This window comes from Trachurus trachurus (assembly GCF_905171665.1).
Source record: "Trachurus trachurus genome assembly, chromosome: 3".
NCBI classification, from domain to species: Eukaryota; Metazoa; Chordata; class Actinopteri; order Carangiformes; family Carangidae; genus Trachurus; species Trachurus trachurus.
In genome coordinates this window covers 22700143-22719998 of record NC_139893.1, presented here as the reverse complement: position 1 = coordinate 22719998, position 19856 = coordinate 22700143, and the positions used below count along the sequence as shown (strand labels likewise).

Sequence of the window (19856 nt, the reverse complement as noted above, 5' to 3'; positions counted from 1 at the left end):
CTTCAGGGTCAGTCTGGCTGAGGAGCTTCTGAGGAGAGACTGTTTGAAGCTTGATGTTTGACTCAGTGCAGTCCAGGGTTTTATACTCTCCTCTGCAGGTGTGTCTGCAGGAGGATTATGGGCTGGGGTCCACACTGCTAGGCCTAAATAAACCTGTGAAGGGAGGACTCCACAGACAAACCAATCTGTTTTTCCCATTGTACTAATGTGTCACAAACTTCACACCCTTTCCACTCCACAGACAAACTGTTTCATGATCTTTAGTTGGCTACTTGTAGGCTAATAGGACTAATACTTGAGAAAATAATCTTAAAATATTAAGACACAGGTACATGCAAAGCACAGTGTTTTTGTAGGCATTTAATCTTTAAAAGTGACATTTTCAGTAAACTCTGCATGTGATACATATATACTGGTATGCACTCAACCAGCTCTGAGATGTTTTCAACAACAACACCAGCCTGGTTGTTTGTCACAAAGTTAGTGTCATGAAAGAACAAGGTCCTCTGATAATGTTGTAAGTCAAGGCTACATCAACAGGACCTTTTAATATGTTCTACTACTCTGTGTGGGTGTCTATATGTTTGTATTACATGATGTTTGATGTTTTTGTTGAATACTGGCTATAAATGGATGATTAAATCATATAATAATAAATAATAATGCAAAGCTACATTCTGCATTCAACTGGAAAATATTCAGACCAAGTTTTTCACTCTTGTTATGCAGAATCAAGTACTTACATTGTTCCAAGTATTTTTTTCTTAGCTGTTTACTTAGGGTAGTTGTCCTGTTGGAAGGTGAACTTTAGGTCATTAGGTTTTATAAAGGGGCATGTCTGTACTTTGCTGTATTTAGCTTTCCCTCAACCCTGGCCAGTGTCCTTGTTTCTACTACTGACAAACACCCCCACAGCATGATGCTGCCATCATCATGATTCATTGTTGTGGATGGTAATAGGCATACAACACAGTGCCAGCTTTTCTAAAGACATACAATTTAAGCCAAAAACTGTGCACATTTAAAAATATATATATATATATATTATATGTAATCAATGAAATCCACTGCAGGTGGACTCTAGAAAAGGTGGAGAAACTCAAAGAATCCCCAAAATGATCCAATGAAATGGGAGTAACCCAAGTTAAAACTAAAGTGTGATATGGATAATAACTGCAGCTATTTGAAAGTTAACTACAAATGAAATATATTGTTTTACTGTTGCGACCCATCTGTTCTGTTGTTTGGTGCATATTGTACAATGACAGAATAATCAAAAATAAAGCACTAAATAGCATAAAACACTTTTGAGCTATGAGGTGTTGAGTGTATACAACTAATGAGGGAAAAGTATGATGTTTGTGATACATTGTGTCAGTACTATGGGAAAAACACCACATTTTCAGATGTTGTCTATATCTGTTCAGGCTGTTTTATCTGTTTCTATATTTTCATGGAAATATCAGGGGGAAAATATGATAGCCTATAATCCACAGTTTAAAATGAAAATGGATAATCTCAGATATGATAACCTAGTTATAGGTTTCATTGGTTGAAACTTGTATTAACGACAATCAATAATGACAATTCAACAACAAAGTAGCTTTAAATCCATCTAATGGCCAAAGATAATAAACCATGTTGAAACAGTAGGTTTGTCTGTGGAGTCCTCCCTTCACAGGTTTATTTAGGCCTAGCAGTGTGGACCCCAGCCCATAATCCTCCTGCAGACACACCTGCAGAGGAGAGTATAAAACCCTGGACTGCACTGAGTCAAACATCAAGCTTCAAACAGTCTCTCCTCAGAAGCTCCTCAGCCAGACTGACCCTGAAGATGACTCCCTCTGCCAGCCTGCTGCTGCTGCTCCTGCTCGGCCTCTCTCAGGCTCTTCCACTCCAGGAGGAAGGAAGTGCAGAGGAAGATGACACCATCGACATCACCACCAGGATCCTCACTTCCAACAATGGCACCGATGAGATCCTGCTGGAAGGAGACCTGCTAGCTCCCAGAACCAGAAACGCCATGGTGTGCTGGTCCCAGAGCTGCCTGTGGAGGAAGGCCTCCAACGGCTATGTGACAATCCCCTTCACCATCAGCAGGGAGTTCACCAGCTGGGAGAAGCAGAAGATCGACTCTGCCATGAAGTCCTACCACAGCAGGACCTGCATCCGCTTCGTCCCCCGTCAGAACGAGTACGACTACATCAGCATCGAGAGCAAAGCTGGATGTTTCTCTGCTCTGGGCAAAGAGGGAGGCAGACAGATACTCTCTCTCAACAGGCAGGGCTGCATGTACCACGGCATCATCCAGCACGAGATCAACCACGCTCTGGGCTTCCAGCACGAGCAGACCAGGAGCGACCGCGACCAATACGTCAGGATCAACTGGCAGAACATCAACCAACAGATGTCCTACAACTTCTACAAGGAGAACACCAACAACCTCAACACTCCCTACGACTACTCCTCCATCATGCACTATGGGAGAACAGCCTTCTCCGTCAACGGGTATGACTCCATCACCCCCATCCCCGACCCCAACGTCCAGATCGGCCAGAGGCAGGGCATGTCCTACTGGGACATCATGAGGATCAACATGCTCTACGGCTGCTAACTGTGATGCTGACACCAAATGCAAAATATTCTCACTGTTTTTTCAGTAATTTAAAAAAAATCATACCAATAGTTACACCCCTTTAAAACACATTCTAAAAAATGGTAAAGCAACACATGACACTCATCATTCCTAATCTTCAATAAAAGCAAAGAAAAACCACTGATGCTGTCTCATCGTTTCTTTTTCTATCAATATAAGTTAACACACACAATAATAACCTATCAGCAGCAATACGATGAATGGCAAACTGATGAATATCTGCATAATGTTGGAAGTAGAAAATTCTGTCAAATTCACTTTCAAGAGACTAACACAAAAACATTTTGTAATGGTCCACTCTCTCTTTTTGCTTTTATAACACTGGCAAGTTAAATAGGAAGGTTGGGGCGTTGTGTGGCGCAGTGGGTGGAGCAGGTGCCCCACATTCAGAGGTTGTCCTTGCTGCAGTTGGCCCCGGTTCAAATTCCGAATCAGGCGGCCCTTTACTGCATGTCACTGCCCCTCTCTCTGCCTCCCAATTTCCTGTCTTTCTCAACTGTACTGTCAATTAAAGGCAAAAAAGCCCAAAAAATATACTTTGAAAAAATAAAAATGAGAAAGTATCCTCAACAAAAATAATTTCTCAAGATGAGAGTTCAACTGTACAAAGTATGAGAAAATAATACAAAAACTGCCCAAAAGTCCAAGTGAATGTTTTCACCAAATGTCAAGAAATTCCCTCATGATGTTACTGTGATATCACACTCATGAGAACAGGATGGACAGACTGACGTAAAGACAACTCAAAACCATGATGTCTCCATCCCAGTCTGATCCAGGTGCAAAGTCATAATAGGACTAATTCTTGAGAAAATAATCTTAAAATATTAAGACACAGGTAGATGCAAAGCACAGTGTTTTTGTAGGCATTTTTATCTTTAAAAGTGAAAATTTCAGTAATCTCTGCATGTGATACATATACTGTACTGTATATATACTGGTATGTACACTCAACCAGCTCTGAGATGTTTTCAACAACAAAATGACTGTCAAAAGGGGAACTGGACTGTAGAATCAGTTCCTGGAGATCTGTGGAAAAAGCTTTTGTTTCTACCTATACTACACGGTAAATAAATTACATGACAATACCTCTCATAAATGAAAACACACCAGCCTGGTTGTTTGTCACAAAGTTAGTGTCATGAAAGAACAAGGTCCTCTGATAATGTTGTAAGTCAAGGCTACATCAACGGGACCTTTTAATATGTTCTACTACTCTGTGTGGGTGTCTATATGTTTGTATTACATGATGTTTGATGTTTTAGTTGAATACTGGCTATAAATTGATGATTAAATCTGGGAATAATGCAAAACTACATTCTGCATTCAACTGGAAAATATTCAGACCAAGTTTTTCACTCTTGTTATGCAGAATCAAGTACTTACATTGTTCCAAGTATTTTTTTCTTAGCTGTTTACTTAGGGTAGTTGTCCTGTTGGAAGGTGAACTTTAGGTCATTAGGTTTTATAAAGGGCATGTCTGTACTTTGCTGTATTTAGCTTTCCCTCAACCCTGGCCAGTGTCCTTGTTTCTACTACTGACAAACACCCCCACAACATGATGCTGCCATCATCATGATTCATTGTTGTGGATGGTAATAGGCATACAACACAGTGCCAGCTTTTCTAAAGACATAAAACTTAAAAAAGTGTGCACATTTAAAAAAAAATATATATATTATATGTAATCAATGAAATCTACTGCAGGTGGACTCTAGAAAAGGTGGAGAAACTCAAAGAATCCCCAAAATGATCCAATGAAATGGGAGTAACCCAAGTTAAAACTAAAGTGTGATATGGATAATAACTGCAGCTATTTGAAAGTTAACTACAAATGAAATATATTGTTTTACTGTTGCGACCCATCTGTTCTGTTGTTTGGTGCATATTGTACAATGACAGAATAATCAAAAATAAAGCACTAAATAGCATAAAACACTTTTGAGCTATGAGGTGTTGAGTGTATACAACTAATGAGGGAAAAGTATGATGTTTGTGATACATTGTGTCAGTACTATGGGAAAAACACCACATTTTCAGATGTTGTCTATATCTGTTCAGGCTGTTTTATCTGTTTCTATATTTTCATGGAAATATCAGGGGGAAAATATGATAGCCTATAATCCACAGTTTAAAATGAAAATGGATCATCTCAGATATGATAACCTAGTTATAGGTTTCATTGGTTGAAACTTGTATTAACGACAATCAATAATGACAATTCAACAACAAAGTAGCTTTAAATCCATCTAATGGCCAAAGATAATAAACCATGTTGAAACAGTAGGTTTGTCTGTGGAGTCCTCCCTTCACAGGTTTATTTAGGCCTAGCAGTGTGGACCCCAGCCCATAATCCACCTGACACACCAGACACACCTGCAGAGGAGAGTATAAAACCCTGGACTGCACTGAGTCAAACATCAAGCTTCAAACAGTCTCTCCTCAGAAGCTCCACAGCCAGACTGACCCTGAAGATGACTCCCTCTGCCAGCCTGCTGCTGCTGCTCCTGCTCGGCCTCTCTCAGGCTCTTCCTCTCCAGGAGGAAGGAAGTGCAGAGGAAGATGACACCATCGACATCACCACCAGGATCCTCACTTCCAACAATGGCACCGATGAGATCCTGCTGGAAGGAGACCTGCTAGCTCCCAGAACCAGAAACGCCATGGTGTGCTGGTCCCAGAGCTGCCTGTGGAGGAAGGCCTCCAGCGGCTATGTGACAATCCCCTTCACCATCAGCAGGGAGTTCACCAGCTGGGAGAAGCAGAAGATCGACTCTGCCATGAAGTCCTACCACAGCAGGACCTGCATCCGCTTCGTCCCCCGTCAGAACGAGTACGACTACATCAGCATCGAGAGCAAAGCTGGATGTTTCTCTGCTCTGGGCAAAGAGGGAGGCAGACAGATACTCTCTCTCAACAGGCAGGGCTGCATGTACCACGGCATCATCCAGCACGAGATCAACCACGCTCTGGGCTTCCAGCACGAGCAGACCAGGAGCGACCGCGACCAATACGTCAGGATCAACTGGCAGAACATCAACCAACAGATGTCCTACAACTTCTACAAGGAGAACACCAACAACCTCAACACTCCCTACGACTACTCCTCCATCATGCACTATGGGAGAACAGCCTTCTCTGTCAACGGGTATGACTCCATCACCCCCATCCCCGACCCCAACGTCCAGATCGGCCAGAGGCAGGGCATGTCCTACTGGGACATCATGAGGATCAACATGCTCTACGGCTGCTAACTGTGATGCTGACGCCAAATGCAAAATATTCTCACTGTTTTTTCAGTAATTTAAAAAAATCATACCAATAGTTACACCCCTTTAAAACACATTCTTAAAAATGGTAAAGCAACACATGACACTCATCATTCCTAATCTTCAATAAAAGCAAAGAAAAACCACTGATGCTGTCTCATCTTTTCTTTTTCTATCAATATAAGTTAACACACACAATAATAACCTATCAGCAGCAATACGATGAATGGCAAACTGATGAATATCTGCATAATGTTGGAAGTAGAAAATTCTGTCAAATTCACTTTCAAGGGACTAACACAAAAAACATTTTGTAATGGTCCACTCTCTCTTTTTGCTTTTATAACACTGGCAAGTTAAAGCAGAAGTGAGTGATATATTTGTGTTAATATAAGTCTTAAATAGTTATATCTTCCGACAGCAATCACTTACGTAGAGTGTTTGGACTGAAACACGGGTCTCTCAGTCCCTCTGCTCTGCTCTGAGCCGAGGAGAAAACATTTATCGTATCCTACAGTTTTTATCCAATGAGGAGAGAGGACTGTTATGGTGCGTTCAAGGGAACTCGTATTTTTCCGACCGTGAAGTGGTACCAGTTCGATCTGGTACGAGTTCACCGGTCGGAAGTTACGAGTGGCCGTTATAGTGACTTTCACCGGTAAAACAGGTCGGAAAAACACGAGTGGGTTGCCTGGAACGCTACAAAGTCGTAAGTTGTGACTTGAAGCTGTAATTTACGATTTCAAAAGCCTGCCTGGAACGCAGCATTAGCGAAAACGACCGGACCACTCACTTCTGCTTTAAATAGGAAGGTTGGGGCGTTGTGTGGCGCAGTGGGTGGAGCAGGCGCCCCACATTCAGAGGTTGTCCTTGCTGCAGTTGGCCCCGGTTCAAATTCCGAATCAGGCGGCCCTTTACTGCATGTCACTGCCCCTCTCTCTGCCTCCCAATTTCCTGTCTTTCTCAACTGTACTGTCAATTAAAGGCAAAAAAGCCCCATGAGAAAAGTATCCTCAACAAAAATAATTTCTCAAGATGAGAGTTCAACTGTACAAAGTATGAGAAAATAATACAAAAACTGCCCAACAGTCCAAGTGAATGTTTTCACCAAATGTCAAGAAATTCCCTCATGATGTTAGTACTGTGAAATCACACTCATGAGAACAGGATGGACAGACTGACGTAAAGACAACTCAAAACCATGATGTCTCCATCCCAGTCTGATCCAGGTGCAAAGTCATAATAGGACTAATTCTTGAGAAAATAATCTTAAAATATTAAGACACAGGTAGATGCAAAGCACAGTGTTTTTGTAGGCATTTTTATCTTTAAAAGTGAAAATTTCAGTAATCTCTGCATGTGATACATATACTGTAGGCCTACTGTACACTCAACCAGCTCTGAGATGTTTTCAACAACAAAATGACTGTCAAAAGGGGAACTGGACTGTAGAATCAGTTCCTGGAGATCTGTGGAAAAAGCTTTTGTTTCTACCTATACTACACGGTAAATAAATTACATGACAATACCTCTCATAAATGAAAACACACCAGCCTGGTTGTTTGTCACAAAAGTTAGTGTCATGAAATAACAAGGTCCTCTGATAATGTTGTATGTAAAGGCTACATCAACAGGACCTTTTAATATGTTCTACTACTCTGTGTGGGTGTCTATATGTATGTATTACATGATGTTTGATGTTTTAGTTGAATACTGGCTATAAATGGATGATTAAATCTGGGAATAATGCAAAACTACATTCTGCATTCAACTGGAAAATATTCAGACCAAGTTTTCAGTCTTGTTATGCAGAACCAAGTACTACTTACATTGTTCCAAGTATTTTTTTTCTTAGCTGTTTACTTAGGGTAGTTGTCCTGTTGGTAGGTGAACTTTAGGTCATTAGGTTTTATAAAAGGCATACATAATACTTTGCTGTATTTAGCTTTCCCTCAACCCTGGCCAGTGTCCTTGTTTCTACCACTGACAAACACCCCCACAGCATGATGCTGCCATCATCATGATTCATTGTTGTGGATGGTAATAGGCATACAACACAGTGCCAGCTTTTCTAAAGACATAAAACTTAAAAAACTGCGCACATTTGAAAAAACAAATATGTGTAATCAAAGAAATGTACTGCAGGTGGACTCTAGAAAAGGTGGAGAAACTCAAAGAATCCCCAAAATGATCCAATGAAATGGGAGTAACCCAAGTTAAAACTAAAGTGTGATATGGATAATAACTGCAGCTATTTGAGAGTTAACTACAAATGAAATATATTGTTTTACTGTTGCGACCCATCTGTTCTGTTGTTTGGTGCATACTGTACATACAACTAATGAGGGAAAAGTATGATGTTTGTGATACATTGTGTCAGTACTATGGGGGAAAACACCACCTTTTCAGATGTTGTCTATATCTGTCCAGGCTGTTTTATCTGTTTCTATATTTTCATGGAAATATCAGGGGAAAAATATGATAGCCTATAATCCACAGTTTAAAGTGAAAATGGACAATAGCCACCTAGTTATAGGTTTAATTGGTTGAAACTTGTATTAACGACAATCAATAATGACAATTCAACAACAAAGTAGCCTACAGCTTTAAATCCATCTAATGGCCAAAGATAATAAACCATGTTGAAACAGTAGGTTTGTCTGTGGAGTCCTCCCTTCACATGTTAAACCATTAGCATAGGCTACATCTGTAACTTATCATTTCAAACTGGTAGGCTACATTTCCAAACAAAATGAAAATAGCAAAAGTTATACCTCTGTATAAATCTGGGAACAAACACCACTTCACAAACTACAGACCTGTCTTGTTACTCTAAAATTTTTGAAAAACTCTTCAATAATTGACTTAACAAATAGACAAACACAAACATCATGGCACTAATAGAATCCATTGAAGAAATCAGTAGAGACCAGAAACAGTATACAGTTGGAATATTCATAGACCTACAAAAAAAAGTGTTTGACACAATAAACCATAACATATTAAAGCAAAAGTAAGTGATCCGGTCGTTTTGGCTAACTTCTTGTCAGCCGATGGAGTTAGCAGCCCCCGTCCCTACGTCACCACATTCATGCGCATCCCTTGGCTGCACACACAGAGAGGACCGCCCCTTTATGCCGTTCTCTCTCCTCATTGGATAAAGGTTGTAGGATACAAGGAAAGTTTTCTCCTCGGCTTACAGCAGAGCAGAGTGACTGACAGACCCGTGTTTTGGACCAAACACTCTATGTAAGTGATTGACGTCAGAAGATATAACTATTTAAGACTTATATTAACACAAACATTCCGCTTACTTCTGCTTTAATCAATAAACTGGAATGGTATGGCATCAGGGGTAAAGTGTTGGGTGGGTGAGGATTTATCTGAACAACAGGAAACAATTTGTAAAGTTGGGTGATCATTGTTTGTTCAGCATGTTTGGACATTACATAACAGAATTAATCAAATATATGGTTTGATATTTTGATGAACTGTGGTTTGTGTCAGTATAGGAAAAACAACAACTTTTCAGATGTTGTCTAGTTCAGGCTGTTTTATCTGTTTCTATCTTTTCATGGCAAGATCATCAGGGGAAAAAATGTAATCCACAGTTTAAAATGAAAATGGATCGTCTCAGATTTCATTGTTTAAAACTTGAAGTAGCTAATAATGACAATTCAACAACAAAGTTAAGCTGTTGATTCCTCTAATGACCAGACATAACAAACCATGTTGAAACAGTAGGTTTGTCTGTGGAGTCCTCCCTTCACAGGTTTATTTAGGCCGAGCAGTGTGGACCCCAGCCCATAATCCTCCTGCAGACACACCTGCAGAGGAGAGTATAAAACCCTGGACTGCACTGAGTCAAACATCAAGCTTCAAACAGTCTCTCCTCAGAAGCTCCACAGCCAGACTGACCCTGAAGATGACTCCCTCTGCCAGCCTGCTGCTGCTGCTCCTGCTCGGCCTCTCTCAGGCTCTTCCTCTCCAGGAGGAAGGAAGTGCAGAGGAAGATGACACCATCGACATCACCACCAGGATCCTCACTTCCAACAATGGCACCGATGAAATCCTGCTGGAAGGAGACCTGCTAGCTCCCAGAACCAGAAACGCCATGGTGTGCTGGTCCCAGAGCTGCCTGTGGAGGAAGGCCTCCAGCGGCTATGTGACAATCCCCTTCACCATCAGCAGGGAGTTCACCGGCTGGGAAAAGCAGAAGATCGACTCTGCCATGAAGTCCTACCACAGCAGGACCTGCATCCGCTTCGTCCCCCGTCAGAACGAGTACGACTACATCAGCATCGAGAGCAAAGCTGGATGTTTCTCTGCTCTGGGCAAAGAGGGAGGCAGACAGATACTCTCTCTCAACAGGCAGGGCTGCATGTACCACGGCATCATCCAGCACGAGATCAACCACGCTCTGGGCTTCCAGCACGAGCAGACCAGGAGCGACCGCGACCAATACGTCAGGATCAACTGGCAGAACATCAACCAACAGATGTCCTACAACTTCTACAAGCAGAACACCAACAACCTCAACACTCCCTACGACTACTCCTCCATCATGCACTATGGGAGAACAGCCTTCTCCGTCAACGGGTATGACTCCATCACCCCCATCCCCGACCCCAACGTCCAGATCGGCCAGAGGCAGGGCATGTCCTACTGGGACATCATGAGGATCAACATGCTCTATGGCTGCTAACTGTGATGCTGACGCCAAATGCAAAATATTCACACTGTTTTTTCAGTAATTATAAAAATTATACCAATAGTTACACCCCTTTAAAACACATTCTTAAAAATGGTAAAGCAACACATGACACTCATCATTCCTAATCTTCAATAAAAGCAAAGAAAAGCCGCATATGCTGTCTCATCTTTTCCTTTTCTATCAATATAAGTTTACACACAATAATAACCTATCAGCAGCAATATGGATGGCAAACTGATGAATATCTGCAAAATGTTGGAAGTAGAAAATTTAGTCAAATTCACTAAGGGACTAACACAAAAACATTTTGTAATGGTCCAGTCTCTCTTTTTGCTTTTGTAACACTGACAAGTTAAAATCAGGAAGGTTGGGGCGTTGTGTGGTGCAGTGGGTGGAGCAGGCGCCCCACATTCAGAGGCTACAGTATAGCTGCAGTTGGCCCCAGTTCAAATCTCGCATCAGGCGGCCCTTTACTGCATGATGTCACTGCCCCTCTCTCTGCCTCCCAATTTCCTGTCTGAAAAAATAAAAAGGAGAAAAGTATCCTCAACAAAAATAATTTCTCAAGATGAGAGTTCAACTGTACAAAGTATGAGAAAATAATACAAAAACTGCCCAACAGTCCAAGTGAATGTTTTCACCAAATGTCAAGAAATTCCCTCATGATACTGTGATATCACATTCATGAGAACAGGATGGATGGTCAAAATCAATGTCTCCATCCCAGTCTGATCCAGGTGCAATATAGCCTACCTATAGGCTACCTATAGGTATACATTTTTTTTTTTTACTTAGGATTCAGTAACTTAATTCGGTGTCTCTAGATTTGTCATTTAGCCTATTTTTTGTTTTTTTTCTCATGATCAAACATGACACAGCATGAAGTGAAGAGCACTTCCTGCCCCTCGGTTTCATCTGTTGACCCCATGGTTGATCTGTGAATCGCAATAAATAACAACGAGCAAACAACATGCTATTAGTAGCCTATCAAATAAAATCATTGACTATGCATTTATGCATGCATTATTACTCGTTGTTCGTCAAGGTAAACCGAAATAAATCCATTCAACATGCCCTATCTGTCCATCCTATTTAACACAGTGAAGTCGGTAGAAACAGACACAGGCAGCATTAAAAAAAACAAAAAAAAAAACAATTTTACCATCTCTACATCTACACGCTTGTGTCATACACAGCCCATAAACTTGTAATCATATTTCTCCGATGTGGCGGAACTAATGTTTCCAGGCAGAGTTTCCACCCGGACTCACATTCTTGGTTCCCCTCCTGCACTGTGGTTGTTTGCTGCATGATCCGTGGTTGCATGTAGGCGCTGCATTGTATGAAGTTTGCACAGCGGTGGATTGATAAGTCTCTGCCTTCACGATTGTGGCTCGTTTATCTGACGTGGTAATGCACACACACAACAGCAACAATATTACCTTATCATTTCTCTTTGTTTCTCGTTGAATAACTCGCACGAACTGTTTTATTTGATACTGGATACAGTTGTATATAAGCTAACTTGTTTTCGTTGGTGTGCATTTTTGTGGTCATACATAGTCACGGGTTTCGTATTAATATGTCATTATGCATTTCGTCTATGCCACAATACGATATATCCCAGTTTTGAAAATGGATCTTGGACGCTATCAGAGTGACCTTTATAATAAATCACTGCAAACTACACTCTGTTCCTCCATATGATTGAGCAACCTCAGAAAAACAGGTGGACTTTCAGTCACATCACTGTGGGCTAAATTACTTATTTTCTTACTAACCACTGGCTTGACTAGCTCACTGTTTGTGTTGATCAGCTCATGTTTACTCTGCATGTCTGGTCAGGGATGTCTCAGGACAGTAAACACGGCAAGTGGACCATCTCCAGCAGCGATGATGACGATGACGAGGATCTCCCTTTGTCCGGGACTACAACATCTAAGCCCCAGATGCCTGTTGTATCTAACCACAGCTCATCCCAGTCCCCCTCTCCCCCCAGCCTAAAACTAGAACCAGTATCAGCCGCTGTGGAGGTGAAACCAGAACCAGCTAAAGCCCCTGTATCCTCCCTTGTCATTGGCTCTGAGGCCAGACAGTCAGCTGCAGTGAACCAACTGAATCCAGTAAAGTACGAAACTAGTCCTTCATTGGCTGGAAAGCGGAAGAAAGAGGCGTCAGACGGTGCAGGCTGGGCACTGTCAGATAGTGATGAAGACGATGGAGATGTGAAGACCGTCCGTAACTTACCAAAAAAGGCACCTCCAAGCCCTAAAGCTAAGAAACCGAAGGTGGAGAACGAACGCCCTCCAAGTCCCCACGGCCGGTTCTACTACATCGACGAGCCGGAGGACTTCTATGAGTCCAGTGTTCCCTGTCTGAATGACACTTACAGGTTTTACCTCAACAAAGTCACAGGCCTGGACAGGAAATACAACACTGGAGCACTGCACATTAAAGGTGAGTGGAGTTCTGCTAGATTAAGTGTGGTGCAATGGGGTTTTGACTTTTCAAGGTATAAACAAAACATTTAGAAGCGCTGGTGAAGAAGATGGGTTACCTGTTTGAGTTAAGGGATGAACATGGCACCTGCTTGTATAATTCCTGTGAGGAATCTCCCTGCTGTAGATTTCCCACATTTGAAACCAGTGGAGCATCAGTCTTTTATTGATTACCCCCTTCAAATAATCTTAGCTTTTTTTCTTTCATCTAGACATCCTCTCCCCATTATTTGGGACATTGAAAGAATCTGTTCAGGTGAGTAAACTATTTTATTTTCCTGTTCTTTCAGTCATCCCAGTGATATGGCTCTACAGCTGTCAGTAGCTGAGAACACTGCTTGGTTACAGTCTTGACAAATATTGGTACAATGGCAATTGTACATTTGTGATGCCCAAAGGCTCAATCCTTGTGACTTAAGGTTGCCTTTTATCTGGTTCTAATGAATTACACGTTGAGTGGTAATATGCAAGTATTAGCATAGTTAATATTTTAGCAAGCAAACATCAGCATGTTCTCATTGTCAGTTACATTTAATCATGCTCCCAGCACAGAGCTGTTAGCATGGTTTACAACCTTCTGCCATGTCTTGATGGAATTTAATCCATTAATATTCTCTTTCATCACAGTTCAACTACTGCTTCGATATTGCCTGGATGGTCGAACAGTACCCACCAGAGTTTAGGTAAGCCGACGACACTAAATTGATGACAAGTTTTTAGGTTTGTTTAGCAGTACAGCTGTGTATTGGCAAGAATCTGGTGATACAATACATTTAGTTGTTTTTGTTGTTTTATTTAGCTGCCATAGCAGTCCGCTAGTCTTCCTGTGGTCAACACAAAAGTATACAAAATCACACATCCCTATCACCATTCAAGGAGAAATATAGAATCTAATAGCCAGAAATTAATACACCAAACATAAAAATTAACAAAAGAAAAGAAAAACAAAGAAAAACAATTTACTCAACAGAATAATACTAAAAGAATTTCATTAACAATGCAGTAACCAAATAACAGTTTCAGATGAAGTTTGAGTTTCTTTTGAAAAATTGATTATCTCAAAGGTGCACTACAATATAAGCAAGTTGACTTATTGTGATTTATTTTTTTCTACTTTGTAGTATTAAGAACACACAATTTTCCTATGACATCCTTCATCATAGTACTACTTTTTGTACTTTTTGTGCAATCTGAACAGAGAAGTTACTGCTGGTTAGAGGCCCAAATACAGCACAAAACACTGTCATCATGTCAACTACTGATAAAATATCAATAAAGCACTCCGAGAACTTATTCAGTATCACATCATAAAATATTGTGATATTTTAGTCTGTTGATATTTTTGTGGTTTGTGTTTTCAGGGATTGTCCAGTTCTGATTGTCCATGGAGACAAGAGGGAGGCCAAAGCCCGGCTGCTCCAGCAAGCTCAGCCCTTTCCACATGTTCGATTCTGTCAGGTACAGTCCTCCTTACTGCCACAGAAAACACAGAGAAATACAATTTTGCTGAAGTACAGTTATTGACCCTGTTGTTTTCCCCTTTAAATAGGATTAATCTCTGTGATTCTTTTGTGACAGGCAAAGCTGGATATCGCATTTGGAACTCACCACACGTAAGAATTTCCTCCCTGGTGTTTTTTGTTGTTGTTGTTTTTGTTTTGTTTTGTTGCTGTTGCTTACACAGCAGCAGGCTAACACAGGTGTTTTCACTTAGCCTGACTGATTAGACCTCCAAACAGCTGTTGCACTGACACATCGTTAGAGCCATACAGGAACAGCCCAGGTGTAATCAGTCATTAATTACATCCACTCATTTGTTACACCTGTGCTTTTCCTGCCATGACAAGTCAAAAATGTCTGCTTTAAAATAGATCTCTTATTATTATTGAAGATGCTGTATCATGTTATATCCACATTCTGCATGAAATAATTAATACTGTGTGTGTCATTGTGCAGCAAGATGATGTTGCTGTGGTATGAGGAAGGCTTCAGAGTCATTATTCTCACCTCCAACCTCATCAGAGCCGACTGGTACCAGAAAACACAAGGGTGGGTCCGTCTGTGCTTGTGTTTTGAGAAGCCACATGAAGAGAACAGACCGATTATAAGCTTTGGTTATGGATTTATTATCTCCATACCAGGATGTGGATGAGCCCTCTGTTTCCACGGTTACCAAAGGGCAGCAGTGCAAGCACAGGTGAGTCGCCCACCTTCTTTAAGAGGGACCTACTGGAATACCTGATGTCGTACCGCGCAACCGAACTCGAGGAGTGGATCCAACGAATCAAAGAGCACGACCTGTCGGAGACCAGGTAAAGACCTGCAGATACACATGTGCATACATACAGATGTGATGCAGACTATGTTAATATTTCTTGAATATGCCAGTTTGTTAATAAAGGATGAGTGGAGTTCATAGCAGCTGTAAAATTTCCACTTTCCTGACAGGGTGTATTTAGTTGGCTCAACCCCTGGCAGGTATGTTGGCTCAGACATGGAGCGCTGGGGCCACCTGAGGCTGAGGAAGGTAAACATTTTTTTTTTTTACTCATATTCTTCTCATCCTACTTTTCTCAACTAACTCATCACTAAGATACAGTTATTCAAGACAGAAAAGTCTACAGCTGTTTCATTATGTCATGTCCTTACAGTAGTACTGTAGGTTTTACATAAATATTTTCATTAAAAGGAGAGATGGGGAGGCTTGATTGTGTTTTCAGCACAGTGTTATGAGTTTATTGTCCCACTTCCCATGCGTTACATAAATAAGTTAATGGGGTTTTGCTTCTACAACTGTCTGCAGAAACACTGAATTTTGAGATGAAACGGTCGTCACTCGCTAAGTCCGTCTTTTTTTCCATAGTTGATTGTAGTTGTACGGCAACACTGTGAAAATTGGTTGGTTGGTTTATAAATTTCTTCTGTGCTGATGTCATTACATTTCTTGTAAGATGTTGAAATGTGAATTTTTTTTTGCTGAAATGTTTACACACAAAGATGAATTTGGAAAATAAAACCAAAATCAGTCAATTAGTATCACTGTTCATGTACTGTAACTTAAAGCCATGACCAAAGACACGGAAATTATTGCTTATGTGTGCTACAGTCGGAAGAGGCATAAGTTAAATGTATTACCCCAGTTGAAGCTCTCTGTATAATGTGACTAAAGTTAGAGGTATTTTCACAGGACTATGAAAGCTCTTGATAGTGTGAAATTGAAGCCATAGTCTCTAACTGTAATGTGTGCTTAATGTCTTTACTCTCTTCTTATTTTTCTAGCTGTTGCATGATCACACAGAGCCGATTCCCGGCGACGAAAGGTGGCCTGCGATTGGCCAGTTCTCCAGCATTGGCTCTATGGGACTTGACAAGACCAAATGGTTAGCGGGGGAGTTTCAGCGCACCTTGACCACGCTGGGGAAAGCCTCTCTTCGTTCAGCCCCCCCTGTGCACTTGGTATGTCCTTTCAGCACAAGCTTGATCTGCCGTTTTCCTTGTGTGATGCAGCATTCAAATGCTGTTAGAGTAAGAGCAAAACAATACAACACATGAAGGTTTGTTTTTGCTACCACGACTGCTTTTGAGTACCTAATAAACATAACATAACTCTGATAAACATTTGTCTCTGAAAAATAATAAATTATCGTAGAATAAAGAATTGTGATTGCAGATAATTAATATAAAATGTTGGCATTGCACTTGTACACCTCTTAATGGTCCCTGCAGGACACTGAATGACCTAAGATCAAAATAATATGACTCAATGAACTGATGTTTTTCAGCTCTGTATGATCTTGGAGATACCCTGTGGTTTTTCTCATTACCAGATGGGAAATTGAACTCCTTTCTGTTCCACTGGCACTGAACAGAGCCATAAACCAATTTCAAAAATTGAGCATAGAGGGAATTCTAAAGACAGTAGCTAATATCTTGACATTTTGCAGGTGTATCCATCAGTAGAAGACGTGAGGACAAGTTTAGAAGGTTATCCAGGTGAGTACTTTCTTTATGGCTACACTCCTGAAACGGCCAGAGACAGAGAAATTTCATTTTTTTTTCCATTGTCCATTCCTCTCTTGTGAAATTGGGTGGTCAAAGTTAAAAGTTGTGATGACCTCAAAGGAACATGTTTTTGGCCAACTCCTCATGAGAGTCCTTTCAGTTATTTATGTTGGACCCAAAATTAACTGGTGAGACATCAGTGGTCAAAAGTCAAATGTCAAAGACAAAAAACACAAAATTTCCCAATTATTTGCTCCAAATTCAGATGTGTTTTTGGTTACAAAGGCCATGACATTGTATACTAGAAGTAAACTCATTACATTTGTGTGATTTACTCATTTGTCTATCTATTATATATTGTAGTCATTTGATTGACCGGTGACATACATCTCTTTTGTTGTCCAGCGGGAGGTTCTCTTCCCTACAGCATCCAAACAGCTCAGAAACAGCTCTGGCTCCACTCCTACTTTCAGTAAGTTTCCTACCACTACTCATTCATAATATCATAACATTCAGCACTGCTGTAGAATCTCTATGATAGTTATATGTTCATGTTTGTAGGTCCACCAGGAGGGAAGTTGTCTAACAAGTTGATTGTGAATAGAAACATTTGTTTGTCTGAGAAGATTTAGATAAATTGATTTGAATGAGCAGTTTGTTTAGCTTGAGTGAACCACATAATTTAATTGACAAGCAATTTTTGGATGGTGGCTAATGAGTCTATTTAATACCACTGTCAGAAAGCTTCTTGCCAGGCATTGGACCTCCAACAATTTTTTTCCCACTGACTGTATACCAAACACTGTAGCAATTGTGTGTGTGTGTGCTCCTGTAGCCACTGGAAGGCGAATGCAACAGGAAGAAGTCATGCCATGCCACACATCAAAACATACATGAGAGCGTCACCAGACTTCACTCAGCTTGCCTGGTTCCTCGTCACAAGGTGAGCGTGCTAACTCCATATTTTGTTAATTTTCATTATGTTACGGTTAGGGTTAGTTCATGTGTCTTCTTTTGTACATATGATTTATATCATTCTTTTATTTCAGAGACAGACAAGCCAGCTGCTAAATATTAGTGTGACAGAAAAACTTTAAACCCCTCACTCAATGCAAATGATCTGAAATGATCATTTCTGTCTTTATAAACATTAAACTTTTGTCATATGTTTGTTTCAGTGCCAACCTCTCCAAAGCAGCGTGGGGTGCTCTGGAGAAGAGCAACACTCAAGTGATGGTTCGTTCATACGAGCTGGGAGTCCTCTATGTGCCCTCTGCCTTTGTAAGAGCAACACACACGTGGACAAAACAGCATAATTATGTAGAAGAGACAATGCCTGCAGTGAATGTGAACTTACAGTAATTATGTGGTAATTGGCTTACAGAAAATAAATTAGTTGTACATACATTATTATGATTATTACATATTAAAACCTATGAATCAGACAAAATACAAGACAAAAGTTACTATTTGCTAGATGATGTTATTATTATTATTTAGTGCAGTGATTCTCTCCTTACAGGGTATGAAGACCTTCCCTGTTCACAAAAATCCATTTCCTGTCTCTTCATCTTCCTCTGGTTTCCCTGTCCCCTTTGACCTGCCCCCTACGAGCTACTCTCCTAAAGGTACAGGAATGTGATGCATGATGCATTAAATGCATTGAATGTACTTTTTATATTTATCTACAGACTATGTCAAGTGTGTCTCTTGCTCTCTCTCTCACCTTTGACCTGTTTATATTAATGCTGTTTGTGCTAATGTGTTTTGGTAATGATGACGATTCAGTAGAAACACTGTGGTCAGTTAAACCTTTTGTGCAGCAGGTTGAGCTTACATTACAGGTACAGTGCCATCTAGTGTCAGTTTGAGTGAACATAAAGTACATAGTAAAGTACATGTATAGACTGAGTTTATACTGAAAACATAGGTTTGCTCAAATCTATAGCTATCTATAGCTCTTTCCATGTCTGATGAGACATTCTGTGGGAGGCAAATGACTGTCACTGTGTGTGCAGAGTTTTGTTTCTGACTACAGTAAAGAAACAGATTTGAGGTTTGAGTGTCACTGTAAAATCTAAGCAGAATAATAGTTAAATATTCCTAACGTATGATTGGTTAAATTCAAAGCATTTCACATTTTACATCATTTCATCTCAGTTTCTTTCAGCAAACTAGTGCATTTGAAAGGGCATAATTTAAAATCCATAAACACCCTTAATTTTAAGTCATAGAAACTACACAGACTCCGCTCTTCCACTCAGCAGTGAATGAAGACGCTGCACAAGCACTGCCATGCCAGCGTCGTAGTTGACTTTAAAACATTCTTCTGATATCACTGACCCCCTTTTCTCTCTGTGTGTTTTCAGATCAGCCTTGGATCTGGAACATTCCTTACAACCAGGCTCCCGACACACACGGCAACATCTGGGTTCCCTCCTGAACACACAAATACATACACACATGCACACACACATACACACACACATACACACGCCTTACTTTGAAGCGGTTGTCTTTGTAACTGTCAGAACTGTTTTCATGTTAGTTGTCATTTACATTTATTTTTATATTTTATACTATACTGTAGACCCACATTTTGTAACAATGATTAAAATAACATTTGTATCGTCCACTTGTGCTATTTCTGAATGTTGCAACAGGATTCAATTGTGAAAGGACAAACTGTACCTCATTAGTTTGGGTTATACATCATA

At 40.6% G+C, this 19856-nt stretch overlaps 3 protein-coding genes across 3 annotated transcripts; all 3 read left to right on the top strand.

Moving 5' to 3' along the window:
* Nucleotides 1–1834: 1834 nt before the first annotated feature.
* On the top strand, nt 1835–5910 carry LOC311008133 (uncharacterized protein; the record flags this gene model as incomplete). The annotated part of the gene is made up of 2 exons (XM_084001569.1): nt 1835–2606; nt 5027–5910. 2 exons carry the CDS (start codon nt 1835–1837, stop codon nt 5908–5910), a joined length of 1656 nt encoding a protein of 551 aa, XP_083857695.1.
* A 3940-nt stretch (nt 5911–9850) lies between these two features.
* Nucleotides 9851–10630, top strand: LOC310984192 (high choriolytic enzyme 1-like; the record flags this gene model as incomplete). The annotated part of the gene is made up of 1 exon (XM_083969341.1): nt 9851–10630. One exon carries the CDS (start codon nt 9851–9853, stop codon nt 10628–10630), a length of 780 nt encoding a protein of 259 aa, XP_083825467.1.
* Nucleotides 10631–11939: 1309 nt separating this feature from the next.
* On the top strand, nt 11940–19729 carry tdp1 (tyrosyl-DNA phosphodiesterase 1). The gene is made up of 16 exons (XM_083997924.1): nt 11940–12049; nt 12485–13096; nt 13350–13393; nt 13765–13820; nt 14499–14595; nt 14716–14750; nt 15094–15186; nt 15279–15449; nt 15586–15664; nt 16417–16593; nt 17082–17130; nt 17545–17611; nt 17975–18082; nt 18318–18420; nt 18662–18767; nt 19509–19729. Exons 2-16 carry the CDS (start codon nt 12487–12489, stop codon nt 19580–19582), a joined length of 1869 nt encoding a protein of 622 aa, XP_083854050.1. The 5' UTR covers nt 11940–12049; nt 12485–12486; the 3' UTR covers nt 19583–19729.
* Nucleotides 19730–19856: the final 127 nt, after the last annotated feature.

What these genes read in the sequence shown, in the direction of transcription:
- tdp1 (XM_083997924.1), top strand. Translation starts at nt 12,487, where the DNA reads ATGTCTCAGGACAGTAAACACGGCAAGTGGACCATCTCCAGCAGCGAT. An exon ending in TGGTACCAGAAAACACAAGG is followed by an intron (nt 15,187 to 15,278) that starts GTGGGTCCGTCT and finishes TCTCCATACCAG; the next exon opens with GATGTGGATGAGCCCTCTGT. An exon ending in TCTATGTGCCCTCTGCCTTT is followed by an intron (nt 18,421 to 18,661) that starts GTAAGAGCAACA and finishes CTCTCCTTACAG; the next exon opens with GGTATGAAGACCTTCCCTGT.